Raw genomic sequence first — 16,708 nt, 5'->3', positions numbered from 1 at the left:
CAAAGGCCCTGGCTGCTAAAAGAGCAGATCTAGTGGATTTGATCATAGGGCTCTGTAAATCTACTGAAATGTCTCTAAAACCAAACAGTTATTTATTCAATAGATTTGTAAAGCACCTGGCTACCAATAAAGGTTTCCCAGCTTGCCATACTTTAGTCACCCCCAAATCCAGCAACCATAACAATCCTACTCAAGTCAAAGGGATAAATATAGGTTGCCACAGCTTCTAGAAATATGGTTAATGGAGCAACCAAAGCTGAGTGTCTGTTCCCGCTGGTGTCTTGAGTTCGTTTTTACAGTGGAACAACTTATTTCCACGTCTGGGGTACCAACCTTCAAGGCACGTACCTTTTAAAATGGGCACTGGTTGATGGGATTTGCTTCTGCTGGGGGCACTCGCAACCCGAGGCACATACTTAACCCCCTCTGTTCACCAGCTGAAAGTGGGAAGGAAAATCGCTATGTACTTGTAGTCCTTATCCTGGCAATGGAGCTGGACTTCGCTACCCCACCCCAAGGGCCCTCAGAAAGCTCTGGAGCCCGGGAGTACGGCATGGGGGATGTTCTGCTGATTGTAGAGGGGCTGTCCCCACCAGCAGAAGAGGAGCACCAGGAGTAGGGCACAAGACGGGTCAGGTGCACAGAGACAGAAAATCCAGCTTCCCACAAAATGTGCCCACTATCTAGGCCTGGCCATCAGTAGTACAGAAAGCCCAATATGAAGGTAATCAGCCTATGGGCCAGAGATACCTATCCTCGGATATTCCTTCCGAAGGCACAGTTTAAGATAATGAGCATCCTATTTCCAGTGTCCACAAAATGCTGAAAATGAAACAGACACTGGTGTGGGCCTTGAAGAAAGGAAGAAATTCTTCAGGCAGCAGTACAAGTATTTCGAACAGTGTTCAATCCACTGACTGGATTTTTCAACCCCCAACACTGTTGTTGGAAAACAAAGATACCCTTACCGCAGAAGATCAAAGTCCAAGTCTTCGTTGAATAAACCTTCCAGTTCTAGGCATTCCTCTAGCAACAGACAGTTAAAATTGAATAACACCCCCTCGATACCCCTTGTTTATCACTCCAGTGGGAGGAGTGGTATCTTTGCATCTGGCTGAGTGAATTTCAATCACAAGAAACAAATGGGCGCTACATACTGTGTCTCATAAATGCTTGTGGCATACTTGAAGCATCAAGTGCCCATCCTCAGGAAAGAAACCAATCCTCCTAACAAAACGTGTGATCAAGCAAATCCCATCTCATCCGAAAGTCTCAGGAGTTTACTCTAGGTACTTCCTGGTTCAGAAAAAAAACCCTACAAGAGGAATACAGATAATTAGACTCTCAGTTCAGAAAAAAGTTTATCAATAAAAATTCTGGATGCTTGCCTTATGCAAGAACCATATCTGGGGTACGATAAAGAGATAAATGAAACAGATCTGCAGGATGCATATCTTCAGATCCAGGTAGCAAAGCATCACAGAGAATTTCACAGATTGTTTGTAAAGAACTATCTTTATCTGTTTACAGTCCAGCCCTTTGGTTTCAAGTCGACTCCTTGTTGTTTGGCATTCTCAAAATGCACGTCCGAAGTAGCACCCTACCTCCTTAGAAAAGGAATTTTCATCAATCCTTACCTGAACTACTGATTACTATAACATTGCAGTCTAATAAAGGTGAACCAGGATATTGTATAAACTTTGGGGCTACTATACAGACTGGATCTTCAGAAAAACATCAATCTCAACCCCAGTCCAAAGACTCTTATTTGAAGGCAACAATATAAACCATAGGAAAAAAGTTTACCTTCAGAGGAAAGAGTATCATCTATCCACCACAAACACAATCTCCTGGGGAACACCTCCAAAAGCCAGACAAAACACCCTCCTTCTAGGCTGTAGAGCACTTTGTATTTATATTGTCCTGAATGCAAGGTTGCGCATGTGCCTCCTGCAACAATGACTGGAGGACCAATGGCGTCTACACAACAACAGTTGGGAGGAGAAAAGAATCTTAACCACTTCATGAAGATAAATGCTAAAATGATGGTGCAAGATGCAAGCTTTAGTCAAAGGAGTCCCTTTCCAAAGGAGCGACTGTCTGGGTTCAGCGATGGATGCTTCTCTGTTAGGGCGGAGAGCCTATCTAGAAAAACTATTGGTTAAAGGGCAGTAGACGGCTAAGACTCCCCGCACCACGTTCTCTCCAAAGGATCAGGTGTGGTTGAGCTGCAGCCGGCAGCACTGCACCCTCCAAGAAGGAACCAGCTAAAGGTGATCCAGCCGGATGAAAACAAACACTAGATCCATCACCAGGAACGTGCAGGAAGACTTGCAAAGTTTATAGTTTCCAACTATATTTCATGGCAAGGTCCAGGAGGTTCCTCACCCCCTTGTTCTGGACAATATATGGGATATGTAATGTTTTCCATTATAGCTCTAGTTTGGCGTAGATGTGAGGGAGCAAAAGGTTGTATTCATTTTGTGGGGAATGTGTTTTTCTTCTGGTTCAACTATTCCTTGCAGTTTGAGTGTGGTTGCCGTGATGTACGATGTGAAGGAATCAGTAAGGCAAACCTTGAGAGAGGGCGTGATAGGACTATCGCCCATCAGGCCGGTGCGACTCTTCGCTCCAGGAGCCAATAAATCAATGAGGGAGGGAGTGAGTGAGTGACAGGAATGCAGCCCATCAGACTGGTGACACGCTTCGCTGTGGACAGAAACAGTGTGGGTATTTCCAGATTCTTTTCACTGTTCTGCCAGATTTCCTTCTGTGTCCACTCTAGATTCTACCTTTTCCATCCCACTTCTACACTTTCCAGTTTTTTGTTCACCTGTCACTGCTCCTTTTCCTGTGGTATTTTTATCTAGCTATCATCCCTACGCTCCCTTCTTGGACCTTACCTTGTCCTGCGGTGTTTTACCCCAACATGACTATTTTCTGTGGTGTTTTTTCTCTGTTGATTCTGTTTACCATTCCTTGTCCGCTGGCACTACTCTTTTCTTCAGTGTTCTCTAGCATTACTTTGTTTTTCTTATTTTTTCTTATTCTGCTCCTGTTGCTTTCCTGCAAACCCTGCTTTTTCTGTGGTTCTTTTCTTGATGACGTGTCTTTCTGCTTTGACCGTTCTATGTCCATATTTGACAGAGCAGTGTTTTTTCCACAATTAGTCTGAGACACATAATAATGCAATCACTGGCTGATACCCGAGTATTATATACTGATTTCACTCCAGTGAGCAAATGATAGAGAAAACGTACATGGAATTGCTTCAGTAATGTCACTTTTGTCCCATTTCTTTAGATGTAGTAGCTGCAGAGAAGAAGAAGGTGGTCCAGGTGGACAAACAAACCGTTGCATCTCCTAAAAAGTCCTCTCCTAGTTCTCATCCATCAGCTGCTGCTGCAGGTGAGACTAGAGTAGGGATTAAGTCCAGGGTGGCAGACAAAGGTGTTACACAATTTCCGTTGAGTAAGACACTGGTAGAGTTTCCTCTGAGAGCTCCGTTCCCTGCTGTTGAAGGTGTAGTTGGTGCTGCCGTAGGTGATGCAAAGGAGAAGAAGATGGAAGAAGAGAAGCTACCCTCCTCCATCGGCTCCGTTTCGGACTCCTACTCCAGCAGTTCTGAATCGGATTCAAGCGCTAGTTCCGATTCCGAGGGAGAAGAGGATGCCGCAGAAGTCCCAGTGAAGACTGAAGTTGGATTCCCTGTGCGAGGACCCAACCAGACAGAGATACACAATGTAAACAAGGGCAAAGTTCCAACTGCAATGAAGAAGAAAGCCATACATGCTAAACCCAACCGGACGGTACTCCCAGCTGGACTACACAGGGATAAAAGCCCGAAAGGTGATGGTCCTACATCTGTCTCCCCTTTATCCAAATTAGATAAATTGCAGAGTGCAATTTCAAAACCAACTATCGAACTGAGACACACAAAGCCTGTCACCAAGGTAAACTCCTTCTCAGGAGCACCAGCAGCTGCTGCACCTGTGCCAGGACCAAGAAAAATAAAAGTAGTCAAAAAAGGAGCTACAGTTGTTGGTAACTTGGAGTGTCCTCCAGCAAAAGGACTTCCATTGGAGAGCCATGAAGAGGTTCTGAAAGACGATGCACCAGTGGTTGGAACTGAGGCTATAATGGTAAAGCCCAGTTTGGACAGCTCCATGCAAAGTGCCTCATTTAGTACCAAGGAGTCTGTTACTTCCCAAGACTGTGCTAATCAGAGAGAGGAAATGGTAACCCCGCCACATACAGAGTTCCGCTCTGTTCCTGGTGTAAAGTTTGAGATTGTAGAGCCAAGAGTTACGCCAGAAATAGCGGGTGAGATTCTGAAGCCAAGAACTGCACCTGGTGATAAAGCTACTGAAATTCAGGAGGCAAGCACCATTCCCGATGAAGCTACAGAAATCCAGGAGGCAAGCACTATTCCCGATGAAGCTACAGAAATTCAAGAGGCAAGCACCATTCCTGATAAAGCTACTGAAATTCAGGAGGCAAGCACCATTCCCGATAAAGCTACTGAAATTCAGGAGGCAAGCACCATTCCCGATAAAGCTACGGAAATTCAGGAGGCAAGCACCATTCCCGATAAAGCTACTGAAATCCAGGAGTCAAGCACCATTCCCGATAAAGCTGCCAAGGTTTTGGAGACACAGTTGAACTCTGAGAAGGCTACAGATATGTTAGAACCAAGCACTATCAGTCAGGTTGCTGAGACTGTGGATTCAAATGCAACACCCAGCAAAGGCCCTGGAGAACAAGACCCTGCGTCGGATGCCATCACTGAAACTGGGGCGCTGAGCACTCCACCGGGTACCACTATATTTGTGCTGTTTGTCTGACTTTATGCCTTACTAGCTTGAAACCTTTCCATTCAAATTTGCTTTCAGCTTTTACTGTCTGCAGATATATCTGTGCTGTGCTGTGCTTTCTCGTCAACCAAACCTTTCTAACCTGCTGCAAGCCAGGTCTTAAGACTAATAGTAAAAAATGTCTGAATTCCAGTGAATTGAAGGGGATAGTGATTTTGTCTGCTGATGAGTGTAGACAGGCTGCTAAAAGTGGCACAGACCTAGAGGGACCCCAAGCGGTGTGCTGAACCCCGGCCCCTGTCTCTGCAGTGCTTGAGAGGCCATTTTGTTGAGTGCTTGGACATCTACATTGTGGAATTCTGTGCCTTCCTTGTAGTTTCCTGATAGGGACGTTAAGCCACATTCTCTAAATATCTCTCGTACCATTTCCAGGGCTCCCCCTCAGCAGTGATCTTCCTCAGTTATGAAGACAGGAGTTTTCAAGATTCTAATGCCTGCATCTTGTTAATCAAACAAAATGTCATGATTTCGGGTTGGGTACGTTTCTCTTACTCCAGGCTGAATTTTAATTTGACTTTGCCATGGTTGGTGACTGCTACTAACCAGCTTGATCAGGATCTGAGAGGACTCTCTGAAAGGAAACTCTTTGGTAAGCCCTCTTAACTGGGCTGATGTGTCTCGCCGTTGGTAATCCAGATCTATTTAGTGTCTCCAGCGTTTTGAGTGTGTGACACCACTCCTCTCTCTTCCACCATTATCCTTCACATGTTAAAAAAGCCATCCAGTTTGTAGGGACTTGTAGCTAGGCCGAGCCCCCTGTGTTTCCTTCTGACCCAGATTCTCTTCATTCAGCCCTGACTGGGAGATGACCCTAAGCTCAACCAGTGCATCCAAGGAGTGTATCCTCCAATCTCCTCGGAGCCGACCCTGCTCTCAACTGTGTCACTGTAACAGGACCTGCAAACTTCTGGTGAAACACAGCAGTACTGGGTTCAGTATAGTTCTTTGTCTTAACACTCTGATCCTCCTGTATTGCTGCGAAACTTGTATTGCAGCATGAACCTGTTCTAGATGTACATCGTGTGCAGTACCTGCCATCTTGCCTCTGGATCCATAAAATCATCTTGAACGAATTGAGGTTTGTCAATGTTCCACTACAACGCCTTACAACGTATCCAGCATAGCAAGATTTATTTTTTCACCATCATCTTTGGAAGTATAGGGGTGACCATGATCAAAAATTGTGAACATCTCTATCAAACAGATAAGGTTATGTGGTTTCTCAGCTTGAAAGGAAGCCTCTAGGAGATACTATAGAGCAGCAGTTTCTGCCCAAAGCATTCAACATTACAGATGCTATACACTTCGACAATCCGTGGTGCTACAGATTGTATAAAATAACTCCCAAATTTGCATGCATCTGCTTTCTTTTTGGGCTTTCAAGGATGACTTTGTACAGAATGCCTTTGAAGTTCCTCACGCTCCATCAGCATCCATGAGTTGACTTGGTGTGTAGGTTGTCACCTGTGTTACCACACCAGCATTTGGTGTTGGTCTTTCACAGCTTTCAAGCTAAAAAGTCTTGAACAACTTAAAAAAAATGCTTGCCATGTAATATGATGGTGTCTGGACTAGGTTGGCACTTACGAAGAAACTTCTGATGTTGAAGAGGCAGAATTGCCACAGGCACAACACATTTTGGCCACTGATGAGGAACACAGCCATTCTGCACCAGGATACCCTCTCTGGTGGTAGTGTGCTCTACAGATCTGCTTAACATTAACATGTCCAATATTGTGCACCACCCACTGTCTTTTTCCAAAGTGAATCTAACTTAATCTTAAAACCTGAAGTCTATAAAGTGCCTTGATGCTGTGACCACTATATTCTTCCCCACTGTATTCGGCATTTTAATTTTTCAATTGGATGCAAGATTGTACGGTACACATTGTTTTCTGACCTCTTGTAAATAGTTGCAAAAGTAGGAACAGATTTCTAATATGGCCTGGTACCAGCTCTCTCTTCCAAAGAAAGTGAAATTGTTTCTTCCAGAAAGTAACGTCAGAACTGATGTTCAAGCTGTAGTACTCTTTAATCTGAATGGTGGTAACATCCTGCTCCATGGCCACCCATACTCAATGCTGGCATCTTGTAGGGGCATGTTGCAGTGCATTGGGGGGGCTGAGAGATGTCCTCCAGCACTGATGCAGTGAAAGTGAAATGAACTTCTGGGCTCGTTTCGCTTTCATTTTCTCTGCAATGACATCCGCACACCATGCGTGTCACTTCAGGCCAAAAACAATGCCTTGGTTGCTGAGGAAGCTCTTCCCATGCTCCCGAGGCTGAATTCAGTAAAAGGAAATCTCTGTGGTGCTCGCACCAGAGGCATTGGGTCTTTAAAGTGTCTGGTTACACACAGGTACTGTAGTGTGCACCTCTGTAACATGGGCTGCACAGTTTGCGACCCAATGCCTTGATCCTTCAGTCCCCCAGAGCATAAGAACGTTCACTTTTCAGCCACACCTGGAGTAGTGTCATATTTACGGGTGCATGGAGTAGGTTACAGTGTGAATGTAGGATGCCAGCTCTCCAAACTACTTCATTATACTTCTCAGTGTTGGAGACCAATGTGTTGGGATAAAGGGGATTGTGTTCTCAACACAAGTGGGCTTTAACTACACCACAACAGAAACGAAAGAGTTCCATAGTTGTATCTACAGCCGAGGTCACAGGGCACACACTGTAAATCAGTTGGTGCAGGACAATATTATATCAGTGTGTACCTCAATACTAGTGTGGCCACACAGGGCCCTAGGAAATCTGCGGTAGTGTGGCGCGTCGAAACATTGGGCGGATCAGGGACAGCGGTAACCTCAAAGTCTGGCTCTGCAAGGCAATCCGAACCTAGAGTTACGTTTCAGAACATTTGAAAATACAGTGAAAAAAGGACTGATTCATAGAGGGAGTTCGAGATTAGAATTTAGAAAAACAATAAAGATTTATTACAAATTCATAAGTTCCATACAGGAAGTGGTAAATACAAATACAGCGGTAAACTCATTAAAATACATATAAATCATTTGCCTTGAAGTCCTTCAAATGACTAATATAAAAAGGGGCAAACGCCAGAGAAATGCTCAGTCTCAAATATGCAGCAAAATCAGTAAGAAATCAGACAGCATCCCTAGAGGCTTCGGAAAGGTCTCAAAAAGAGTTCTAGCTCAAAAACCAATGTCAGAGGTTTAAATACAGTTTTCTTGCGTGGAAGTTACTGAGAACTGCAGGGTCAACATGGTATGATCAGTGCTCCAACAAATCACATTTTCACAGTTTTAAATGCTAAATAACCCCATGACCCTAGCACTAGCCCCCTACTTAAATATTGGGTCACCTCTTCTGACCTAATGTCGCCCGGAGGTGTCAGAACAAGTTCGCTACATAAACTACAGTGGCCCATTCAGAATGAATGTAATACTGCGTGCAAGGGGGAGGACCCTCAGTTATGTTGCAAAAAGAGTTTCTACTGCCAGGGCTTTCAAGAACAGTGTAATTCAGAAATAAACAATCCACATTTTGCTTCTCACAGTGTCCGGCAAGAAATATAAATGCAGAATGAACATCGTGATATTGCATCCAAATTCAACAATATATTGTTGCGCTCTAACTGCAGCCTAGTTAGCCTAAGCCAGAAAAACACAGTTTAGCACATTGTAATGATGTTGTTTCAATTGCATTAGCTCCATCTAAGTATACACGTGATTTCAGGTGCAGAACAACTAATTAATCATTTTAGATAAAATATTTTAGTTAAAAGGTACAAAAGCTTCTACAGTCACCAGCACTAAGGCCACTGTTTCACAAAAGAGTTGGAAATGCTTTTTATAGGTCTCAAACTGGGTATTCCAATTGAATGTCTAATACAGCTTAATTTTGAGCCTGCGATTACTTCTTACCTGAAACATGCAATTGTAAAAGTTGCTTTATTAATTACTTCACTAAAGGCAGGGAGCTACAGTCTGGCTCTAGTGGTACACCTGGCATGCCTACTGGTAAATAGAGGCTTAAAAGTTGAACCTGGTGATCCACTGTGATTCCAAGCTTGAGTTACCTTACCATGGCCAGAGAATAATTAAACTGTCTTTGATATTTGAAAATTCTCACTCTGCAGCAGAATGGCTCTTAAGATTGCAAGCAGGCGCTCGTGTATTACATGAACCAAAGTAATTCGATAAAGATGTCATAATAACACTACCTCTCTGTCCAGTCCACTATCTCGAAAGTAGCAAATACTCCAGCACAGGGTAACTAAGCTAATGTAAACACGAACCAAGCAAGACTCTGCAAATATATGCATCTTTAAAGCATTTCTAAAAAGCAAGCACTGTTGGTATATTCTAAGCTGTTCATAGAAGGAATTCCACAATGAGCTGGCTGCAGCTAAAAAAGACTTATTTCTGTTTACTGACATTTTTTGGGGGTGTAACCTTAAGATCCCACTGGTCCCTTGGGCGAAAGGCTCTAAGACTGTGTTTGATACTTTTGGAGAAATGTCAGTGTGTTTTGTGCACCAATGTGAGAAGCTCGAATAGTATGGGGGGAGCAACTGGAAACCACTGCGGTTCACATTGCACTTTAGAACTGTGTAGAGCAGTTTCTGGGAGGCTGTAGGCTGATCTCACTGCAGAATTCTGCAGGAATCTCCTCCATTGCCAAAGTCCATTTTGGAGCAAATTCCAATGCTGACAAATGGGGAGCAAACCTACGTGGTGCATCACTTGTGTTTTTCTTACAAGAAGCCAGGCTTCAGGCAAAGAGCACTTTCTACGTGGACTTATGCAGAGCAGCTGCTTAGTTGTCCATTCACACTATTCACTGGAAACTCCAGCAAGGCGGGAAGCTAACACAGGATAGAAGATCTGGGGGGAAAACACCACTCGTTCAGCACATTCCTTCCTGAGAGGAGTATAATCAACCTTGTTTTTCAGTTCCTCGACTAATGGGTCACAAAACCTATGCTGCCAGGAAAAATAGAATCTAAAGTTATGTGGCATTGCTTCCGGTCAGTGTCTTAATAAGGCTACTAACTCTACCTACTGTCAAAGCCGAAGAGCAACTAGATGAGGGAAGAATGAACAACATCTGTATCTAGAAAAGCCTAAAGCCGCAATACTATTGTTCCGGGTGAGTAACTTTTTTTTTCTCACCCTCTGGTCCTGTGCCTGTGCTCTGTCCTGGGGATCCGGTGTAGCTCCGTTTCTCGTTTGTTCTACTCTTCAGAGTCTGAACTTTGTTATTACACCGAGGTGAACCAGTCCTCCACTTTCATTTCAGCACGGATTACAACCATCTGCTGTGTCTCGTGCAAGATCCAGACCAGATCTCAACAAGGTGAAAACCACCCCCAGTATACAAGGATTAACACTGCCAACTATAGACCTGAGATAGTTGATGCGGCGGTAACAAGGCCAAGCACATCCTTGGTGTGGTGTTGGTGTATCGTAAATGCTGATGGGCTCACAATAGCACCAGGGCTTAAAGTCCTACGACAGTCAGGAAGCTAGAAAATGTGCGCAGATCATGGGAGATTCGAAAGGCTCTCATGTTGTTCTACGTACTGCACAGAATATTATCCTCGAAAGCTTAAACAAGAGCATCTATGCTAGAACAGCCCTCTATCTTGTAGACACCAACCACATGTTTAGCAATGCACAGCCAGAGGGAGACCTCAAGGGATGCCGCCCTGCTGAAGCTTCATGCCACGTTTCCATGACAGATACGTCCTCAATTCTGGGCCGCGTGCTGCAGGTTTCAGGTGAACTCTGCCCTCCTAAAGTACTTTCGCAGCCCGAAAGGACCACGGTAGAAGAAGGGCTTAAGAGTTGGCCACCACAACCTTCCTGTTGTACAACAGACCCTGTCGCTGCATAGCTTCCCCCTTGGTACGAAGGCTGCATCAGTGACCACCCCTCGGTCCATAAACTTGTGCTATCTTGTTAATGGAACGTGTGAAGCAGTGTGTCTTACAGGTCTTGCCTCCTTTTCTGGCCTGCTTACTTGGCGGTGTTGCTATACATTGTCTAAAGCCAGACAATTTCATTGAACCCAGACATCTTCATTTGATCTTCGAAGATTGTCTTGCCTGCTTTGCCACTTTGTGGGAGTCTCTCATTATGTTGTACTCTGGAGAGCTGTTCAAATAATCTGTGTCCAAAAGCAAGCCTGTAGCCAGCTGAATTCACCTGAAACACCAGCATCACAACAGTTTTTTTCAACTTTTGCTATGCAGTTGTTTTTTTCACCTGCTTAGAAACAAGGTACTTGGATATCTTGTAGTGATGTCTGGAGAATTTCTTACTTCATGAATCTTTGACGCAGTGCTTTGTGAAAACTGCAGAAATAACCCGCCTTTTCTTAGCCCTCCAGGAAGTAACTTGGGTTTGTACCAGTATATGCCCTCTCTGTTCAGGGAATTGAGGAATGAGTGGTGGTGGCTGAGATGGGTGTGACTGCATGGGCTTTTCTAATGCAAGTATGGGAGGGCAGGTCTGCGTGCCATCTTTAATGTAGGGGACACTGCTTTCAGACCTCGAGCTAATAACGCTGGTTAATAGTACATCTGCATATAACGTGGAAGGAGTCTCGAGTGTATGTATGACACATGAAAAAACTGGTTAAGCTGCTCCTGCCCACATTTTGAAGAGGGTCAGGTGAGTAGCATACCCTGTGAAAGTATTTGAATTCATTCAGGCGCAATTTAACAGATATGTTTTAGTTTCATACCGCATGTCCTCAGCTAAGAAGCTGTGACCCTCCAGTCAGACCTCAACCGGATGCATTTATCTGGAACGGCAAGGACCCCAGGGTATGATACACCTCGGATATACCCTTAATTGACTTTTGGTCCATCTCCGGTTTGGCTTCAAGAGGATTGCACTCTGGAAGGATAGCCATATCCGACCTGTGTGCCTCAAGTGCATATCACATTGGGATTTATAGAAGCACAATTCCACAGTTGAGGACACAAACGATTTTATATGATCCCAGATGACCCAATTTTGCCAAACCTGTGTGAACCAATTGCCTAAAACCGGGATAAACCTGTCACATGTGCCAGGCAAGTGCTATACCTTAGAAGAGTAGGTCTGTGGCCCCCAGCAAATCCATTGCTAACTTTTAGTCCCTGAATCCAACACTAAACGTGAGACAGGAAGGAGAGGGACGGGTATAGAGCCACAACCCACCATGGACCACTAGCTTGTTTGTTTTATTTAATAGTTGATATACGATTTGCTGTAGCCCTGTTGCGTCCTGTTGACCGACACAGTAAAGGTTCAATGTGTGGCTAAGACATTTTCATAATACTAGATGGGAGACTATAGTGTAATATAGTATGTAGAGTGAGGGTTGTAAGCATTAGTAAACGACAGTCACTTGAATGGTAGAAACCATGTGGTTGAGCTTCGGGATGTTGGAGGAAATGTGGAAAGCCATGGCTTCTAGCTGTGCCGTGCCCTGGCGCCTACACCAACAGAATTCACTGCTTCCCATTCCTGATGAGAAGCCCAACAAGGCATTGCTTGATACCCCATCTCATGCTGCTATCAGACTGCCTTCATCGCATCTTTGGACTGTTGGCTGATACAAATGTTGGTCAATGCTCTTTACTTTCCCCATACCCAGCTGCCCATCCTGCATGATATTTTGCCCCTTTGAGAAATGCTTTCCCATGTGCATACGTGGAACTGCAAGTTTAAAAGAAAGTGATTGTTATACACTGGTGCCTTTGGGCCTGGTGTCAAACCTGAGCTTTTCCTGGCCTCTTAAGTTTCCTGCTGTAAACCATACCTATGCTCCGGCTCGGCTTCGATCCCCTGTGCCTTGAGGAGCTTCTCCGTTTCCTAAATAAATTGCTTTCAGGTCCCTTGCCAGTTCCCCGTATGATGCGCTGCCACCGTCTCACATATCTCGTGCTTGGGTGTTTGCTTCTGGGAGCCCGCTCTCTTGCCTCCGTTTCTTCCTTGTTAGCGTGTCAGTCGCACCAGTACCTCTTGTAACTGGCCTTCTCTTGCCAGATCTGTCTGGCTTCTCTACTTGATCCCTCAGTGTAGCGTGTTAAACATATCTAGACAAGACCAGTTTTTTTTGTGTGTGTGTGTGTATATACGTACGTACGTACTTGAAGGAAGGGGAGGTCTGGGAAGCCCCGATGAGTACCCTCATGAGATGAATACACCTTGGAGAGGCCTTCTGTGTCGCTATAGTATAGCTTGGAGTCGTTGGACTCTAACAAGAATAGAAGTAGGTCAACATCCACTCCCCGGGCAGTTACCAGTTGTTTCTCCAATCTACCTTGAAACAAAACTCTTGTCACCGTTTACAATCTTTCTTTCAAGTATTGCTTTTCCTTTGTTCGTATTTTTTCTCTTTTCTGATTAGTGCGGCTATTTTGTTTGAAGTCTGCTGTCCCTTGCTGAGTAGGTTTTTATGGATGTTCTTCTTAGTTTTGTTTATGTTGCCTTCTCTGTCTGTATGCAGCCTTTGCTCTCTGCTTTGCTGGGTGTGGGAGCTCTGCTACTGTCTTTTTGCAAACTCCAGCTCAAGGTTTAGGAGCGCTTTCATATCAATATGTACTTTGCATGGTCCACCTCATTCTCTGTTCTCCAGGTAACAATCATAGCCAGTGCCAATGAATCCAACAATTTAGCCAAAACTTCCTGGTTACTGCTCAGAATCGGCAGTTGTTTAGTAAATTGCAGCTCTGACCTCCTGAAAATAGGAAGAGGAGTTATTTTGTTGTAGCCAGAAGGGTCAAATCATACTGCCTTCCTGCTCGGTCTGTCAAAGACGAGTCCATTCAAAGCAGAGGAGGATTCCTGGGTATTTTCTCAATTCTCAGATGGATGAAGATTATGCAGCTAGTGATATTCGTAGACCTGTGTCTATGCGGATCCAGAGTAGACACAGATAAACTTGAGACTACAAATGCAGGCCCCAGACTTCTCTGCCCGTTTGTTTTCTTAGGAAGCTTACCCTGTGTAAACTACTACAGGCGAGCCCATAGTCAAAGGATTTAGGAAAATATTGTTGGACACCCACTGTACATGTGGATTATACTAAGAGAAGGGACTTGATGTTTTATGGGCTGATCAGATCATGTTGAATAATGTTTAATTGCAGTATATTTTCAGTTTAAGGTTATCAGGACATGGTTCCTTGATCGTTTAATAATTCAGGTGTAGTAGAAATCAGTGTGTTAGAAGGGATTTTTAAGGTAGTACACAGGAAGTGATGGTTAATCCAGATGGAGCATGTGATTCGACATTACCATTTTGTGTCTGTTTACCTTGTTTGGCTTTGTAGAATAAGATCTGAGAGTACAGGGCCTTCATGCATTTGTTTTTTAGGTTCTGGCCTCTTACAGTCTTGAAAACTGGTTCACTGAAGTTTTTCTAAAGGTTGTGTTTGGAGCAGTCCTTCACTTTCAGATATGGAACTTAGGTAAGAAGTCTTTTAAGGCTGATGTGGCCTCTTGAGCTGGACTTGAGATGCCTTCATGCTGGCTAGAGTGAAACGCCGGACTTTGGCCTTTACGTGCCTCTGTGTTTTATCAAATGTAATAATTGATTATTAAAAATGGAAGATGCACATGCACCGAATTTGATCACATGGGTAATTGTCTGAAAAATGTTTTTAGGGATGTGACTTTAGTATACCACACTGATGACAGCGCACATGGTCTTTGAAAATCCTGTGTGCCTCATACTGGGATCAGAATAGCTACATGTTCACCTTTTTATGTTATGTATGATAGGGTGGAGGTGTAAATGAAGAAGTTGAGATCATACAGCCCTCTAAGGGTGGAGGAATATAGTCCAGTGTAGGATCATTCTTTGCGCTTTAGTGCCTTCAAGCGTGGGGAAGATTGTCGAGAGCTCTTTAAAGTTATTGAACAAAAGTTGCGATGGTACTTGCGTAGGCCTAGTATCTGATCAAGCACGGTGGCAGGGGGTGTGTGTGGGTGTGTGTGGGTGTGTGTGGGTGTGTGTGGGTGTGTGTGTGTGGGTGTGTGTGGGTGTGTGTGGGTGTGTGTGTGTGGGTGGGTGTGTGTGGGTGTGTGTGTGTGGGTGTGTGTGTGTGTGTGTCTTTACAGCAGAGTATGAGCCTGGTCTCAGGATGTATATGCAGTGTCTTTATGGTAGGAGGCGGCTTGACAACCAGGTCTGTAGACGTGTGCACATTCTTTGAGCAGATTGGTGTCTTGGTGGGAGCGAGAAAAGGAGGTGGACTAAGCAAATTATATTTAAATGTCTCTACATCCTTTGAGCAGGAGGCAGAGCTTCAAATTCGAGTTTCTAGAATTAGTTGGCATCTGCTCTCAACACAGCAGAGTGTATGTACAGTATGGGATGTTAGAATTTCTTAGAGAGCGTTAACTGGGGGTACAAACTGAGCCTACTCGTCAGTGTTTGCCATCAGTGATGCCATTTGTTTTTCTTAATAGGCACGGAAGCAGCTGTGGGACACCAAGAGGAAGTGTTTGATAATTCCACGTACAGAAATCTCCAGCACCACTCCTTCACCCCCTTCACGTTTATCGACATCGACGTGGAGCTCTCCAAGTTTCGGCTTCCTCAGCCAACTTCCGGCAGACCTTCACCACGACACTAAGGGTGGTGGGTATAGTGCCCTGGGATGCTGTACTTGTTGCCAGTTGATGCTGAAGACGAGTGATGTGAACAACACTGCATGACCGCTCAGCTGCCACCCCTTTAGATTGTAAATAAAGAAGTGTTAAATATATTCCATTTTTACAAGTGTTTGTATCTGAATGCTAGGACTGGCCTGTGTTCTTCCAAAGAAGACTTTTCTGATCTCATTATTTGCAGACATTTTAGAAGCTGCTATGGAGAGGTTGTGTTGTTGTACAATGTGAACCGCCAGGTATAAGAAGCTGCTTTGGAGATGTTGTGGTGTTGTACAATGTGAACCGCCACGTATACTGGCGTTTGTTGTTTGTAGCCTCACATGACATCAGTTCATATTACACGAATCGTGATAAATCAGTTAATGTCAAGATATCACAGCCTTCCTTGCAACCTGAACAGGATTAGCGTTATGGATCCTCCAGGATATCTGGTACCTAGCCCCAGTGTCTGACCGCCCTGCGTGTCGGCAGTCCTTGTCTTCAGTGTGCCATCAATGTATGCATGTATCCTGTCTCGAGCACACTGGTGCTGCTGGTTATCCAGGTGGGTTGAGGCTGCAGGTTCACCACACCCCACTGTGGTTTATACCCTCATCATCACAAAGACACATCCCAAGAAACAAATAATTCCTAACATACGCTTAAGTCAGTGTGTATTCTCAAGCTAGAAGCGGAAAGCGTGCAGGGAGTTGCTTTATACCTAGTGCCCGCTAGAGTGCCAGGTGCTAGTCACACTGTTCTGCTCTGCGACTGTCTCAGACGGGCACCATAGTGAATTCCCGGAGAGTAGTTGGGTTTGTAGGGAGACTGAAGATTACTATTGTTATGAGAACTGGGAATCATTTAGATAGAGGTCATGTTGCTAAGCCAAAGTTATAAAGAAACTCACTAAGGACGTTCAAAACAACATCTCTGCAACCCTTGTGATGGGTTAAACAATATAGGGTGCCCGCTATGTTGTCTGAAAATGTTGACAAAACCTTAAATGTTTAATGTGGTCATAGCCTTCAGCATCCAACAGCAAGCTTGCTCGAAGTGCCGCTCTTCCAAAGCCATCCGGCGCCTGCTTCTAACTGCTCATAAGCTCTGGCCGAGGATGCAGCAGAAACCTTTGCATGTGGAGCACATAACACTACACTATTGTTAGACCCAGGCCCAACCTCATGTCCTCCTGTCTTGTACACAGTTC

The 16,708-nt window shown here is 44.5% G+C and overlaps 1 protein-coding gene across 1 annotated transcript in view; it reads left to right on the top strand.

Annotated features, from left to right (window-relative positions):
* Window positions 1-15,614, top strand: part of NDUFV3 (NADH:ubiquinone oxidoreductase subunit V3) — a 37,573-nt gene extending 21,959 nt beyond the window's left edge. The window contains exons 3-4 of the mRNA XM_069202966.1: window positions 3,304-4,815; window positions 15,316-15,614. Of these exons, the coding sequence (XP_069059067.1) occupies window positions 3,304-4,815; window positions 15,316-15,482 (1,679 nt within the window). The 3' untranslated portion in view covers window positions 15,483-15,614. The remainder of the gene's footprint in view (window positions 1-3,303; window positions 4,816-15,315) is intronic.
* The last annotated feature ends 1,094 nt before the right edge of the window (window positions 15,615-16,708 follow it).

Source organism: Pleurodeles waltl, chromosome 8 (genome assembly GCF_031143425.1).
Source record: "Pleurodeles waltl isolate 20211129_DDA chromosome 8, aPleWal1.hap1.20221129, whole genome shotgun sequence".
Classification (NCBI taxonomy): domain Eukaryota; kingdom Metazoa; phylum Chordata; class Amphibia; order Caudata; family Salamandridae; genus Pleurodeles; species Pleurodeles waltl.
Note: the sequence above shows the minus strand (reverse complement) of the source record. Positions and strands in the feature narration are given on the sequence as shown.